This window comes from Carassius gibelio, chromosome A16 (genome assembly GCF_023724105.1).
Source record: "Carassius gibelio isolate Cgi1373 ecotype wild population from Czech Republic chromosome A16, carGib1.2-hapl.c, whole genome shotgun sequence".
In the NCBI taxonomy this organism is placed as follows: Eukaryota; Metazoa; Chordata; class Actinopteri; order Cypriniformes; family Cyprinidae; genus Carassius; species Carassius gibelio.
In genome coordinates, this window is record NC_068386.1 from 7,483,961 (window position 1) to 7,496,046 (window position 12,086).

At 40.6% G+C, this 12,086-nt stretch overlaps 2 protein-coding genes across 3 annotated transcripts in view; both read left to right on the forward strand.

Annotated features, from left to right (window-relative positions):
• Window positions 1–6,724, forward strand: part of LOC128030816 (eukaryotic translation initiation factor 3 subunit E-A) — a 43,387-nt gene extending 36,663 nt beyond the window's left edge. For both annotated transcript variants that reach the window (XM_052618826.1, XM_052618827.1), the window contains 4 exons: window positions 60–169; window positions 4,400–4,502; window positions 4,808–4,942; window positions 6,504–6,724. In XM_052618826.1, the coding sequence (XP_052474786.1) occupies window positions 60–169; window positions 4,400–4,502; window positions 4,808–4,942; window positions 6,504–6,542 (387 nt within the window). In that variant the 3' untranslated portion in view covers window positions 6,543–6,724. The remainder of the gene's footprint in view (window positions 1–59; window positions 170–4,399; window positions 4,503–4,807; window positions 4,943–6,503) is intronic.
• Window positions 6,725–8,920: 2,196 nt separating this feature from the next.
• Window positions 8,921–12,086, forward strand: part of LOC128030170 (R-spondin-2) — a 49,803-nt gene continuing 46,637 nt past the window's right edge. Inside the window, exon 1 of the mRNA XM_052617653.1 lies at window positions 8,921–9,830. Coding sequence (XP_052473613.1) covers window positions 9,728–9,830 — 103 coding nt within the window. The 5' untranslated portion in view covers window positions 8,921–9,727. The remainder of the gene's footprint in view (window positions 9,831–12,086) is intronic.

Here is a 12,086-nt window from a genome sequence, read left to right on the forward strand (position 1 = left end):
ATTAAATTGAATGCATTTTCATGAACGGTGTCTAATGCAAATATTTGTATCTTTTAAAGGTGCTGGTGAATGACTTTTTCCTCGTGGCCTGCCTTGAGGACTTCATCGAAAATGCCCGCTTGTTCATCTTTGAGACCTTCTGCCGAATTCACCAGTGCATCAGTATAAGGTGAGTACTCGGATTTCGATGTAGAACAAAGTAACTTTGCTGGATCATGTAACACAACATTGAAGTACCATTTAAAGTGAACTAATTGATGGAAAAATTGGCAGGAATAATAATAATAAAAAAAAGGGAGCAGGTCTAAAATTATGTCCACAATGTGGGAACGCTTCCTGTTTCCTCTCTTCCATTCCCACTCCACTCTCTGATAAGTTTTATTACCCAGTCTGCTAGAGGAAGCATGTCCAGAGACAGGCTGCCAGCACCTCGATCACACACATGGAGACACATTCAGAACCAGACATCCCAGGCACATCCACCCATCTGTTTTAAAGCATGTCTAAAGGGTCTACATATTGGCCCTCAGGAGGATCTCAATGGCTGCATCCTGTCTGTGGATAACACAGCAGATTTTTCTCTTCTACGCCCCACTTACTCTATTGTCTGTTGTATCTTGTCACTTCCTTGTTAGGCCTGTAACATAGTGTCATTTTGAGATTTTTGTCCACACCTATTCATTTATAGCAAAACCAAAGAGCAATAATGTCACAATAAAAAAAAAGCAACTAATCAAGGTTAATTAACAGTGATTTATATTGTCCATTGATACACATGGTTCAATAACCACTGACACGATGCGTCTTCTGAACTCCTCATAGACTCTGCGTCCAGATGAATACGTCAGGTGTTTTATTACCACTTTACTCTGGTTGCGCTTTTTTATTACCCCTTTTACGGTATTTATGCGGCATCGTAGGCTTCCAGTGAAGACATGCAATGGTTTCAGTCCTCAAGATTTTTTTCCATTGGTGAAAAAGAAGTGGTCTGTAAGGAAAGGGAGGTTTGGGCGGGTGTCACTGGTTTCCCTCTGCCTGGTTCCTATTAGCCTTCCAGTGACGGAGTGTAGAGCAGAGAGGCCTCGTTGCCCTCCTGCCTGTTTAATGAGCTTTCATAACTAGTAGTCTTTGAGCATCTGTCCTGCATTCTTTTCCACCATCGTGCCAAGCAGAATGCACTTGACGTCAAACTGGAGAAAACAGGTTGCATCTACCTCAGGGGATTTAAGACATTCTGTAATTCCCGATAGGTACCATGTTCGCAAATGCACACGCTCACCCAACACAATACCCATATTCCACATTTGATGTGGAAGTTTTCTTTTTGCAGTTTCTAAAGCAGTGCACATGCAAACATAGTTGTAGCCATTCGGAATCTGTTATTTCTCTTCTAACAGCACACCCGGCGATCAAAAAATGGCCATCCCCAGGTTCTCACTCTATTTTCATGCTTCATTGTACAGCCTAATTGCTCGCTCGCATTTTCTGAGCTGCGTAAAACCGAGAAGAGCTGGAGTCAAGGTTGAAACATGGAATGTGATCAGGCCCTGTCCAAACCTCCAGTTGTAGATAGTCTGGAATTGATTTGGAGTCCTGGCTCTTTTTTTTTTGGCTGTCTCGTTGCAGCTGAATCCATTTTCTTGTCAAAGGCTAAAAAGGTAATGCTCAACTAGGAAACTGAATTGTGATTGCCGTTTATCTGATCAAGTTAGTAGCTCAAATGAGTCACCTGAAAGGCGGTATAGGGGATTGGTGAACATCCATTTTGGTCTACAAATGCATGTCACTGAGACAGTATGCAGACGTCCTCTGCAGCTAATTGTGGGATCAGAAATAATGTATGCCAGTTTTGTAGCACTTTTGTTATGTTTACAGTCGGTGGCCTTGAATGAGTAGGCAGGCTTGGTTTTTTTTCGTTTTTGTTTTTTTCGCTCTCAGCATACACCAAAAAATACCACAACTACAAATGGCTTTATATATATAAAAATGTCTGTGTAAAGGCTCTATTTGAAATCTGGTTTTATGAGTTGCACTTATGATGGTATTTGCATTTTTGTGTCTTTAATTTGGCATGCAGTGGCCCTGATTTGAGCAGAGACTTGATGAGAAATGTTTGATTTTAGTTGGATAATGTCTCCAATCTTGTCATCTGTAAATCATTGTGATCTTTTACAGTCCACAGTAATTAATTTAGCAGTTGTTGTATTTCGTCTGCATGTTTGTTTGTTTTTGATTTCCTTAATGTTGATTTGAACTAAGAATTATAATGAAAGATAACTGTATTAGCATCTACACCAAAAACAATTTTTTATTACAAGCTTGTGTACAGTTATGTCATCTGCTGCTTTAAATGATTTAAATAATACATATACTAATGAATTCATAATTCAGGTTACATCCCTTACAGGGATAAGCACATTAAAACTACAAAAAATATCTTATTAGAGAGAATGTTTAGTGGGATAAGGGAATCCGTTTTACCCCAAGCTATAAAGCAGGGATCACTTCCATTGACTTTCAACGACTTTCGTGTGTTCATATGGAAATGTTTAACAATGCATTTGTTTTAAGTCGACTATGGTGAAAACTACTGCAGTGCAGGTCAGCACTATATCAATTCACAGCTGCCCTTTTAACAGTCTACGGCTCCTGGAGTGAGACCGGTTGCCCCAGTCCCACCGGCCTGGAATTGGAATTGGATAAATCAACTGCGAGGAGCTGGTACATGTAAGGTGAAAATGATCCTTACCTTCCACCCCCCAACCCCAGAGGACCAGGTTCAAGTCCATGTAAAATGAGACTGCAGTGAGAGTAGTCAAACTGCTTGGCTTAATCTGCCCTGTCAGGCACTTATGCTTGAGTGGATTGTTCACCCAACCTCTTTCTTTTCCATAATTACTTCTTTCAGTGTTTGTGTATTTTTGGTTTCAGTTTAGACTTTCATAGTAGTGGCAAGCACGTGTAAGTACTACCTTTTCCCTCCTTTCTCATTTTAAAGACGAATTTCTGGTTGACCTTGGTCTCTGGTCTCTGTCTAAGCTTGTCCAGAGGGTCAAGAGGAAACACGATCTTATTTGTTTTGAGTTGATCTCTGACTCTAGCTTGACTGACACGTGTCACCACTTAATTAAATCAGTAAAAATAATATTTCGTGCATCTTTAGAGTAAATCGGCACTATGTTTGTTTAAGCTGTTTAATTATTATGTGATTGACTCCAAAAACCAGTAAGTTGGCTGATGATGAACTCTTTGGCATTTCCATTGATTTTTTTTAGTAAAAGCTGACAAGTCTGCTTCATTTCTGACATGGTCTAGTCCTCTAGGTCTGCGGGCCTGTAATGGATGTACAGCTATCTAAACTTCCCAGTGTGCTAATTGGTTTCCTGTTCCCTTTTGGCTGTAATTGTTCATCAGCGTGCTGCATGCTTTGCGTAGTGCTTTGGGGCTGCCAAAGAGCTTGGATTTCATGTCCTTGCTTTAACCCCTGGAGTCGTCAGGCGTTCCTTTTTTCCGTAGCGAATGTCACCGCTTGATGTTGGACATGTGTTAACCATCACCAGCTTGGAACCCGTGATGTGACAACCGGCACATTCGTTGGCGGTTAGCTCTTAAATAATGAGCTTTATGACCAATCTAGCCTGTCGCGCATAATTTTCGGAGAGTTTCACTGGGAGTGAAATGATATAAGCTGTCATCTCTGCCTGTCTCTAAACCCATGCTATTGCCACGGTGGGTTGATTGAGTTAACCTTTCACTGTGAAACCAGAGTCATTGTTTTTGGAAACCTGGTGTGTAAGCTTTAGTTAAAGAACAGAATGGGACAAGCCTGCTCTTTCTGGTTAGCATAAAATGAGCTTAGCCAAAAAGAAAGCCAGCTGCAGTAGTAGGATTTTGGATCAAAGAACACTAGAGCCTCAGCTGCCACCTTCCTTCCTCAATGACACATTTGCGAAGGAGAAACCTAACTTCAATATGTAAAGTTCCTCCAAAATGTCAGGTGGATGGTCAGTGAAAGTCATGCAAGCACAAGAATTGTCATTTTACTTCTGTCTGCAAAGATAGTTTTGCTACCTTGACCTCATACTCACAGAAGCACAATGATGTAATTGTACTCCGTTTTTATGGGTTTTATAGTGCAATTGATTACAGACTTGTTTGCAGACTTGATTACATAATGCAAGGCATTTGTCACTCTTGAGCAGACGTCTAAATGCTGAGCTATGACAGTAAACCCATTATCATCCAGCACTTTTGATCAGCACTCTAAACCTGTGTGCACACACTCATACTCCGCAAGCTTGTAATATACCTCACAATTTTCACGTAACGCCATCAGTGTATATAATGTTCTCCTAATTTTTCTGCAAATTTTGTCCTAATGGATTGTGTTGCCCCGCAGTATGCTGGCCGATAAGCTGAATATGACTCCCGAGGAGGCAGAAAGATGGATTGTCAACCTCATTCGTAATGCCAGGCTGGACGCCAAAATCGACTCCAAACTGGTGAGACTCTCTCATATTTTATTTCACTCTTGTTTCTCGGCCTCCCTCGTCAGATACAAACATTTGATAGATGCTGCGTGAGTGTACTTTAATTAGTACTGTCATTAGTCCTGAAGGAGGGTCATTCTTAATATGAGGACAAACACGCACCTTTACTCCTTAGTCATGGCAAAGATTAATATTTAAGATTTAGCTCCTGTGTGTTCGTGAGGAGGTTGAGAAAATGTATCTGTGACAGCAGAAAACGATTGGTGCTCTCAGAGTTTAGCTCTAATATTTTTTTCCTCTCCTCTTTCCTTTGGCAGGGTCACGTGGTGATGGGCAACAATGCCGTATCACCATATCAGCAGGTGATCGAGAAAACCAAGAGCCTTTCGTTCCGCAGCCAAATGTTGGCCATGAACATAGAGAAGAAGCAGAGCCACGCAAACAGAAATGAGGTCAAAGCAGCAGAGCATCTCTCCTTCACTTCTTTTATCTGATCTCATCTCTGTTCATCTTGAGCCCTGTAGTTTACACACACAAATCTATGTGTAGAAGAATGTTGAGTGGCAATCAGCCCAGAACTGTCTTTACACGGCGTAAACCAGTAAGAGCAAGTTTAAGACTGAGTGCTTTCATCATGCTGTTTTTCTTCAAAGGCCTAATGACAAGGTAGCACAGCATAGCCATAAAGAAGAGGGTCTGAGTCCCCATGACTCAGTGCTGCAGAGTAAATAATGCATGCACACCATCGCACACACACACACTCCATGGAGTTCCCTGCATTTAGGAGTCACCACAGATGTTTTGCTTGGGGTCCAGTCGGTCGTTTGATCTTGGCCTTGCACACTGATTGGCCCACGACAAACGTGCCCTCACTTCGTTTGAAATAGATTGTTTCAAAATAACGGCCTTTAAATATCTCAGTCCCTCAAAGCACACCATTTAACTGACTCACTCACACAAACACGACAGTGGCAAAGACCATATAACACACTTGTGTTTTGATGTGTTTGGCCAGACGCAATTTAATTGAACATTTTCTCAGGGAAAATCCAACCGAATGGTGCCAACATGAACTCAATATTTTCGTGTTTTATACTATATCATATACAATATAATTAATACAGGAGGTTATTTATTTATTTTTTAAGCTTTTGGAGCTAAACGGGACTACAGAGGTTGTCAGGGAGAGTATAACGTAATCTTGAAAACTCATCTACTGACTAGCCCACTTTCACAGCCTCTTTTTGTATATAATCACACTCTTGTAAACTGTTCTAACTCAAACTTCCATGAAAAAAAAAGAAAAAAAAAAAAAAAATATATATATATATATATATATATATATATATATATATATATATGTATATATGTATGTGTGTGTGTGTGTTTTAAGACTGAAAATGTTGATGGAAGCATGCGACCTTGGTGTAATAGCAAACGCAAAGGCATAGTTTGTGAAGATTCTCATAATAAGTCTTATAAACCTTAGTTGTTTACAGAGTTTATTTTCTGCTATTATCCAAAAGCCAATGAAAAATCCAATTGGGTTTTTGTCGAGGGAGCCATGGTGATAGATGGAAGCTTGTTTCTGCCACTTTTTATCTCACAATTCTGAAAGTTTTAATGTATATAAATTCAGAATTGTAGGATGTTAACCTTGCAACTGTTAATTTAAAGCCTGCAATTCTAAGAAAAGTCCAAACTGTGATATATTAATTCACTATTGTAAAGAAAAAGTCATTTTTTCTTTTTTGTCAGAAAAAACAATTCCAAGATGTAAACAGAACTGTGAGAAAGTAAGCCAGAATTGCAAAGAAATAACATTTTTAACTTCTTATTTTTATAAAACTTATTACATGGGAGAAATGGGCTTCCATAGTAATACTAACTTCCAGATTGGCCAACAAAAATACACCACTGCAGCACTCTATAGCATGTTCATTCATATATGAACTCACCTGCGTTTGTGTTGAAAAAAAAACATTTTTGGGCTCTCTCTTCCTCTCTATTTAGACTCCAAACTGGGCGGCTCAGGATACTGGTTTTTATTGAGTGGACATTTGTGGGACCGTACACTTCCATCTAACCTTCCAGAATTCCCATACTGCGGCCGAACATCCTGTTCTCCCTCTTGTGTCCCCGGAAGAAGCGAGACAGAGGCCTTAATTTTACGCTTGGGTTCAATGCATCTGGTATTAAATCAAATAAAAAAATAAAAAAATTACAAAACCGTCTTCACCTCATGCTTGTATTTTATTCTTGGACATTACGAATGGTGGTTGAGGGTTAAGTGGTTGTGATCTTTCGTGTAATAGATGAAGATTTAATGTGCTCTGAGTCACTGAGTGGGACGGGGGGTTTTGTGTCATTGCACATGTGTGCGCCGTAATGATAAATGAGTGTTTAGTCTGTAGCATTTACGGCACTGTTATTTAGCGGCCCACTCCGCTGCGGCAAAGAGAGCACGGATAGGGGATCGTCCCAACCTTCGTTGTCATTTTCAATATCGCTCGTCCTACTTTGTTTGCAGACGGGCACGTCAGATGCGTTAGACAATCAACATAATGCCTCTCCACCTTTCCCATCTCATCCCTTCTTCTGCATGTGACACCTACTGTCTGCTGCCGCTCCATGCGTTTTCTATTTCCATCCCTCGCTCGCAGATGCTGCAGGCTGGGATTCGAAGCGTGTCTTAATGTCTGCTTTGGCCTCTCTATCAGCTGACATGTTTATGGGCCCTGTCTCTCTGGACGAGTGAAGAGGGGGCTTATAGCTGCCACAGCGCTCGGGCTCCCAGCCAGACATCTAAAACAACTGACGTCACCCTTACTTTCCCAGCGAGCGTGCGAGCGGGTGGGGAGGAAGAAGGGGGGTGGGCTAAAGTGATTGGTTTACCGGTCCTGTGCCATGACACATTACGAAAATAAAACCCTCCTAGCCCTTAATTATCACATTCACCTTAGGAGTGCTGTCTCAGATGTTGTTTTAGTAAGACATCCAGACCAACAGCAGACGTGTGGCTTAGAAGCTTTTCCACCACAATGTCTGTCACTTCACTTAAAGTAAATAAACAAACACCCAAACCAAAAGGTCAACGTAGGTTTTGGTTAAAAGGGCTACATAATTTTTCCCTTTTTCGCATTGTTCATTACTTTTCTCCTACATGAAAAGGTTAAGGCATTTGTTCAAAAACAGGCCACATATTTAAAATATACAACGTTTGTTCCCTAATAAATTTTTGTCTGGATTATTCTTGAATCCTGTTTTCCAAATTGCAAATGTATTTTTACAAGAGCAGGCCTATATTTAGAGCATGCAATATGAGATCATTACAGAGTCTTTTCCAATGCATAAGCTTTGAGTTGAGTTGAGATCACTTCAGGTGCTTCAGTTTTATATCTAGGTTCTACATATAGTATGCACTTAAATGTTTCTGCAGTAACTTAACTAAGACAGTCTTCAGCTACAAGCAACCTGATACAACTCTAGCGTAATGATGGTAGGTGAATAAATATATCTTTAATAACACTTTTTGCTGAGAAATGAACCTCCATTGTGTTTCACTGATAGAGACAAATAGCCGCCATATAGTTAACATTGACTTTGGGAGAATTTCACTTTGATCTGAACATCAAAGGGCTCTGGAGGAGAGAGTGTCATCACTTAGAAATTACAAATGCTTTTTTGTTCTTCTTTTCATTCTGGGGAGGGTAACGGGGGTTCGTGCAGACTTTATCAAACGTTTTTAAGGATGGCTGGACTTTTCTCTTGTGTATATGTGTGCATTACACCTGTTTGTTATAAATCAGTGTATCAGTACCTTCATACTTTGACCTCACCTGGAAGATTTCTAGATAATTTGAGCCAAAATATAACAGGAAGAAAAAGACATTTTAAGATAGAAGTCAAAAAATGTATATGTAAATAAAAGATTAAGTGCCACACCTAGTGGTCAAGCTGGGTAAAACATTTCTTACATTTCAAAGCAATGTCTATTTTGGCATAGTAGCTTCCTTAACATTTTAAATGGTTTTAAAACTTAAAATAATATTATCTTAAGAGGAAGCTGTTATGTTTGACCTGAAAAGGGATATTAAGATATATTAAAGCTAATGTACAAAAATAAATTGCAGTCTTTAGATTTTATGATTTCATAATATAAATAAACGGAAACTTTTACATTATAATACCATCAGAGATCTTAAGAGAACCCTTATTTTTCCTTCTCCCACTGTATGTATTAATTATTTTGAGTTTTCTGAATTCCTTTCTGTGATTTTATCCCTGTTGATTAAACCAGGTGAATATACGATCAATCCATATTTCAAGCCAATGCACTAGGACCCTGGGGAAGCTCATATGTGGTATATAGATACAGTGGGAGAAATTCCATTTGTCATCTTCTAGAACTTAAACAAGGAGGGGGGAAACAACAGCCCTCTCTCTGGCCGAGGGGCTTCTTAAAGTGCTCCGAAAAGCCCCACAAGATCTTGGAGTCTCCACGTGACAGCAGCGCCTATATAGCATCAGCACCAGTAGAGTGATACTCCATCACCAGCCGAGCTCTGCAGCACATGCCACAGTTACACACACATGCTCATGCACCCCAAGGCTTTATTCTAGAGCTTTTGCAGACTATTGCATCCATGTGTTTTCTCGCTCTGACTACGGGACGAAGGGACTAAACTTTTCCTGCGAGAGGGATGCTGGATCTTCCGAGTTTAATTTGGCAGTCGGAAGGAACTTGATGTATAGGCAAAGTTTATCTCTTTTGGACTGGACTTAAGCAGGTATATTTCTTACGCTCATTGCATCTACTTTGAAGGGCATCCATCGCATCCCGTGCGCTTTTGGAGATTCGCTTGTTCAGTTCAACCGAAGTTGAATTAATTAGTTCGCTCGTTTATCCGTCAAGGTGTATTTGTTACTCAAAAACCTAGAGTTAAAAGCTTTTTCTCTCTTTTTTTTCCTCACAGACTATAACAAGGTACTTTTTTGGTGTATAAAAAGTGCGTTTCGCTTTCGAAAATGACATTAACCGGTGGTGGAAAATGATGTTTTCTCTACATTACCTCGCTAATGTGTAACACAACTGAGTCCGGACTCCTCAACTCCCCGCTCCTCTGTGGAAAAATATACATATCGAAACCTCATATACGGACCTTGCAGGCTCGCGGCGAGTAACGTTACCTTTGACGCTTTCTACCGTGAGACGGGACAATCTTACAGCCGCCCAGATGCAGTTTCGTCTGTTCTCATTCGCGCTGATCGTGTTGAACTGTGTGGACTACAGCCACTGTCAGACGCAGCAGTCTCACCGCTGGAGAAGAAACAAAAGAGGTGAGGGAACTGTGCATGTGGCTTTGATAGATGCTTTACAAATTCTCGAATTAGTCATTTAGCCGACGCTTCTACACAGAGAGACTTACGGTCCCTGTGTGACGGACTGTCCCACCTGGTGTTACGCTACTTCTCCTCACAAAAATTACCATGGAAACCGTGGCCACGCTTTCAGAATCTTTCTGTGATTTGATTTTTTTGATGGCTGCAGTGGCAAGTTCTCATAGTTAAAACTATCTAGTTGTAACTGTAATAGTTTGGCGAAAACTTTCGTTACCACAGTAATTGTGGTAGGATGAGGTTCGCTGTCATGCTCAAGGGTCCAGAGATGTTCATGAATAATTCACGTTTGAACGTACACCGTTTCTATTACTAGTCTTCCTCGGGGCACCGTGACTTCTCGAAGTTGTATACTTCCACACGTATGTTGCCAAATGTTTAAAATAAGACAACGTTTTGTTAACATAAAAAATGACTTGTTTTAATAAGACTTGTTACTCATCCAGGTTTTGTTGTTTTATTTATTTTTGGCATGCTGAAGTAATCCAACAGTGCGCTTTTTCCCTATACCTGGTGATTTTAGGAAGTTTACTTGAATTTAAAATATCAGGGGTTGTTGTATCTTTAAGAAGAGAAGTTTGCATTAGAATTGTGTTTCAGAATCTGTTCCTGTCACAAAATGCGCGTGCCATCTTCCGTTAAGAATTTCATTTTAAAGCTTGACTCCTAACCCTAGGGTTGTGGGTTCGAGTCTCGGGCGGGCAATACCACAATTTAGGTGCTCTTGAGCAAGGCACTAAACCCCGAAGTGCTCCACGGGCACCGCAGCATAAATTGCTACCCGCTGCTCCGGGTGTGTGTTCAGGTGTGTGTGTGTGTGTGTGTGTATGCGGACACTTTGGATGGGTTAAATGCAGAGCACGAATTCTTAGTATGGGTCACTATACTTGGCTGTATGTCACGTCACTTCTTCACTTCACTAAAGCCTTGATTTTATAATGGCAAATCTCATTATGATTAGTATAGGTTGGTTATTGTCATTTGCATGTCTTGTTTTGAAGAGCTACAGTATGTACAGTATGAATAATCTTAATGAATCTGGAAAATTAGGCTTCTGACTGTTGATCAGATTCTCACGGTGCGGCACTGTCTGTTGGCCATTTGATGAATACAGCTTCCCCTTCCCCTTTTCAAATGCAATGACCCTCCTTTTGCCCTAAGCCACTTTTAATTGATTAAGCTTTGAACAACCGGTGCAAGTGTAACAATCCACTCTTAAGAGCCGCAGGGATTTAACCCATCAGTTAATATGAGGGCTGCCTTGCTTAGCCAATGCATATGGACACAGGGGTCTGAAAGTCAAACATTTCAAACTTATCCATCCCTCCCCAAAGCCTCAAAAGCCTTGAACATCAGTCATTCACTGTATGTGGCTGAACAACCGTCTCCTAATTGAAGTTGAACCCAAATAAAGACACTTGCTGTCATATGCGCACTTAATTCTGCAGATATGTAAATTGGGAGGCATTCATTGATTTAATCGCATCACATGCATGGCATGCCAGGGGAAACCTCTGCTCCCATCTCCAAATAATCAGCCAGCCAGAGACTTGTTGGCAACTGGCTCTCATGAGTTTTCAGCCCCACTGTTTTTCTACAAGATTAGAGATTTCAGATACTACGTAATATAATTTTCTTAATAGGATCAAACTTGTTTGCAGAGGTGGACTAGTTAAGCATTTTCAGGGGGATTGGAGGAGTTTAACAGGGAATATGGTGGCATAAGTGCATCTGGAGGTGAGCAGGATTCTTTATAGTGTATGTACGTATAAATGGTGACGCATTTGTAAAACATGCCTTGGGGGTGCAGTGAACTCAACTGGCTTGAGTTTGATCAAGTGGACAGAAATGTGCGTGCGTACGGGCTTGTTGCACAGAGTGACGTTTTGAAATGCTGCCAAGCTTTGGATTTTCTTCATTTCTATATTTATCATACTTACTGAGGGTTGTATCGCTGTTCAATTGAGTTTTCCTGCCCTCAGCACACTTGAGACAGTCTTTTCTGGCATTCTCGTGTGCAATCTACAATCCCACAACACCCCAGAAGCATGGTCAGTCTTCTTGAGCTGTCGTACAAGACTTTGTCTTAACCGCCCCACAACTGTATTTATTCTCATCAGATACTTCATTAAAGGGGGGGTGAAATGCTCGTTTTCACTCAATATCCTGTTAATCTTGAGTACCCATAGAGTAGTA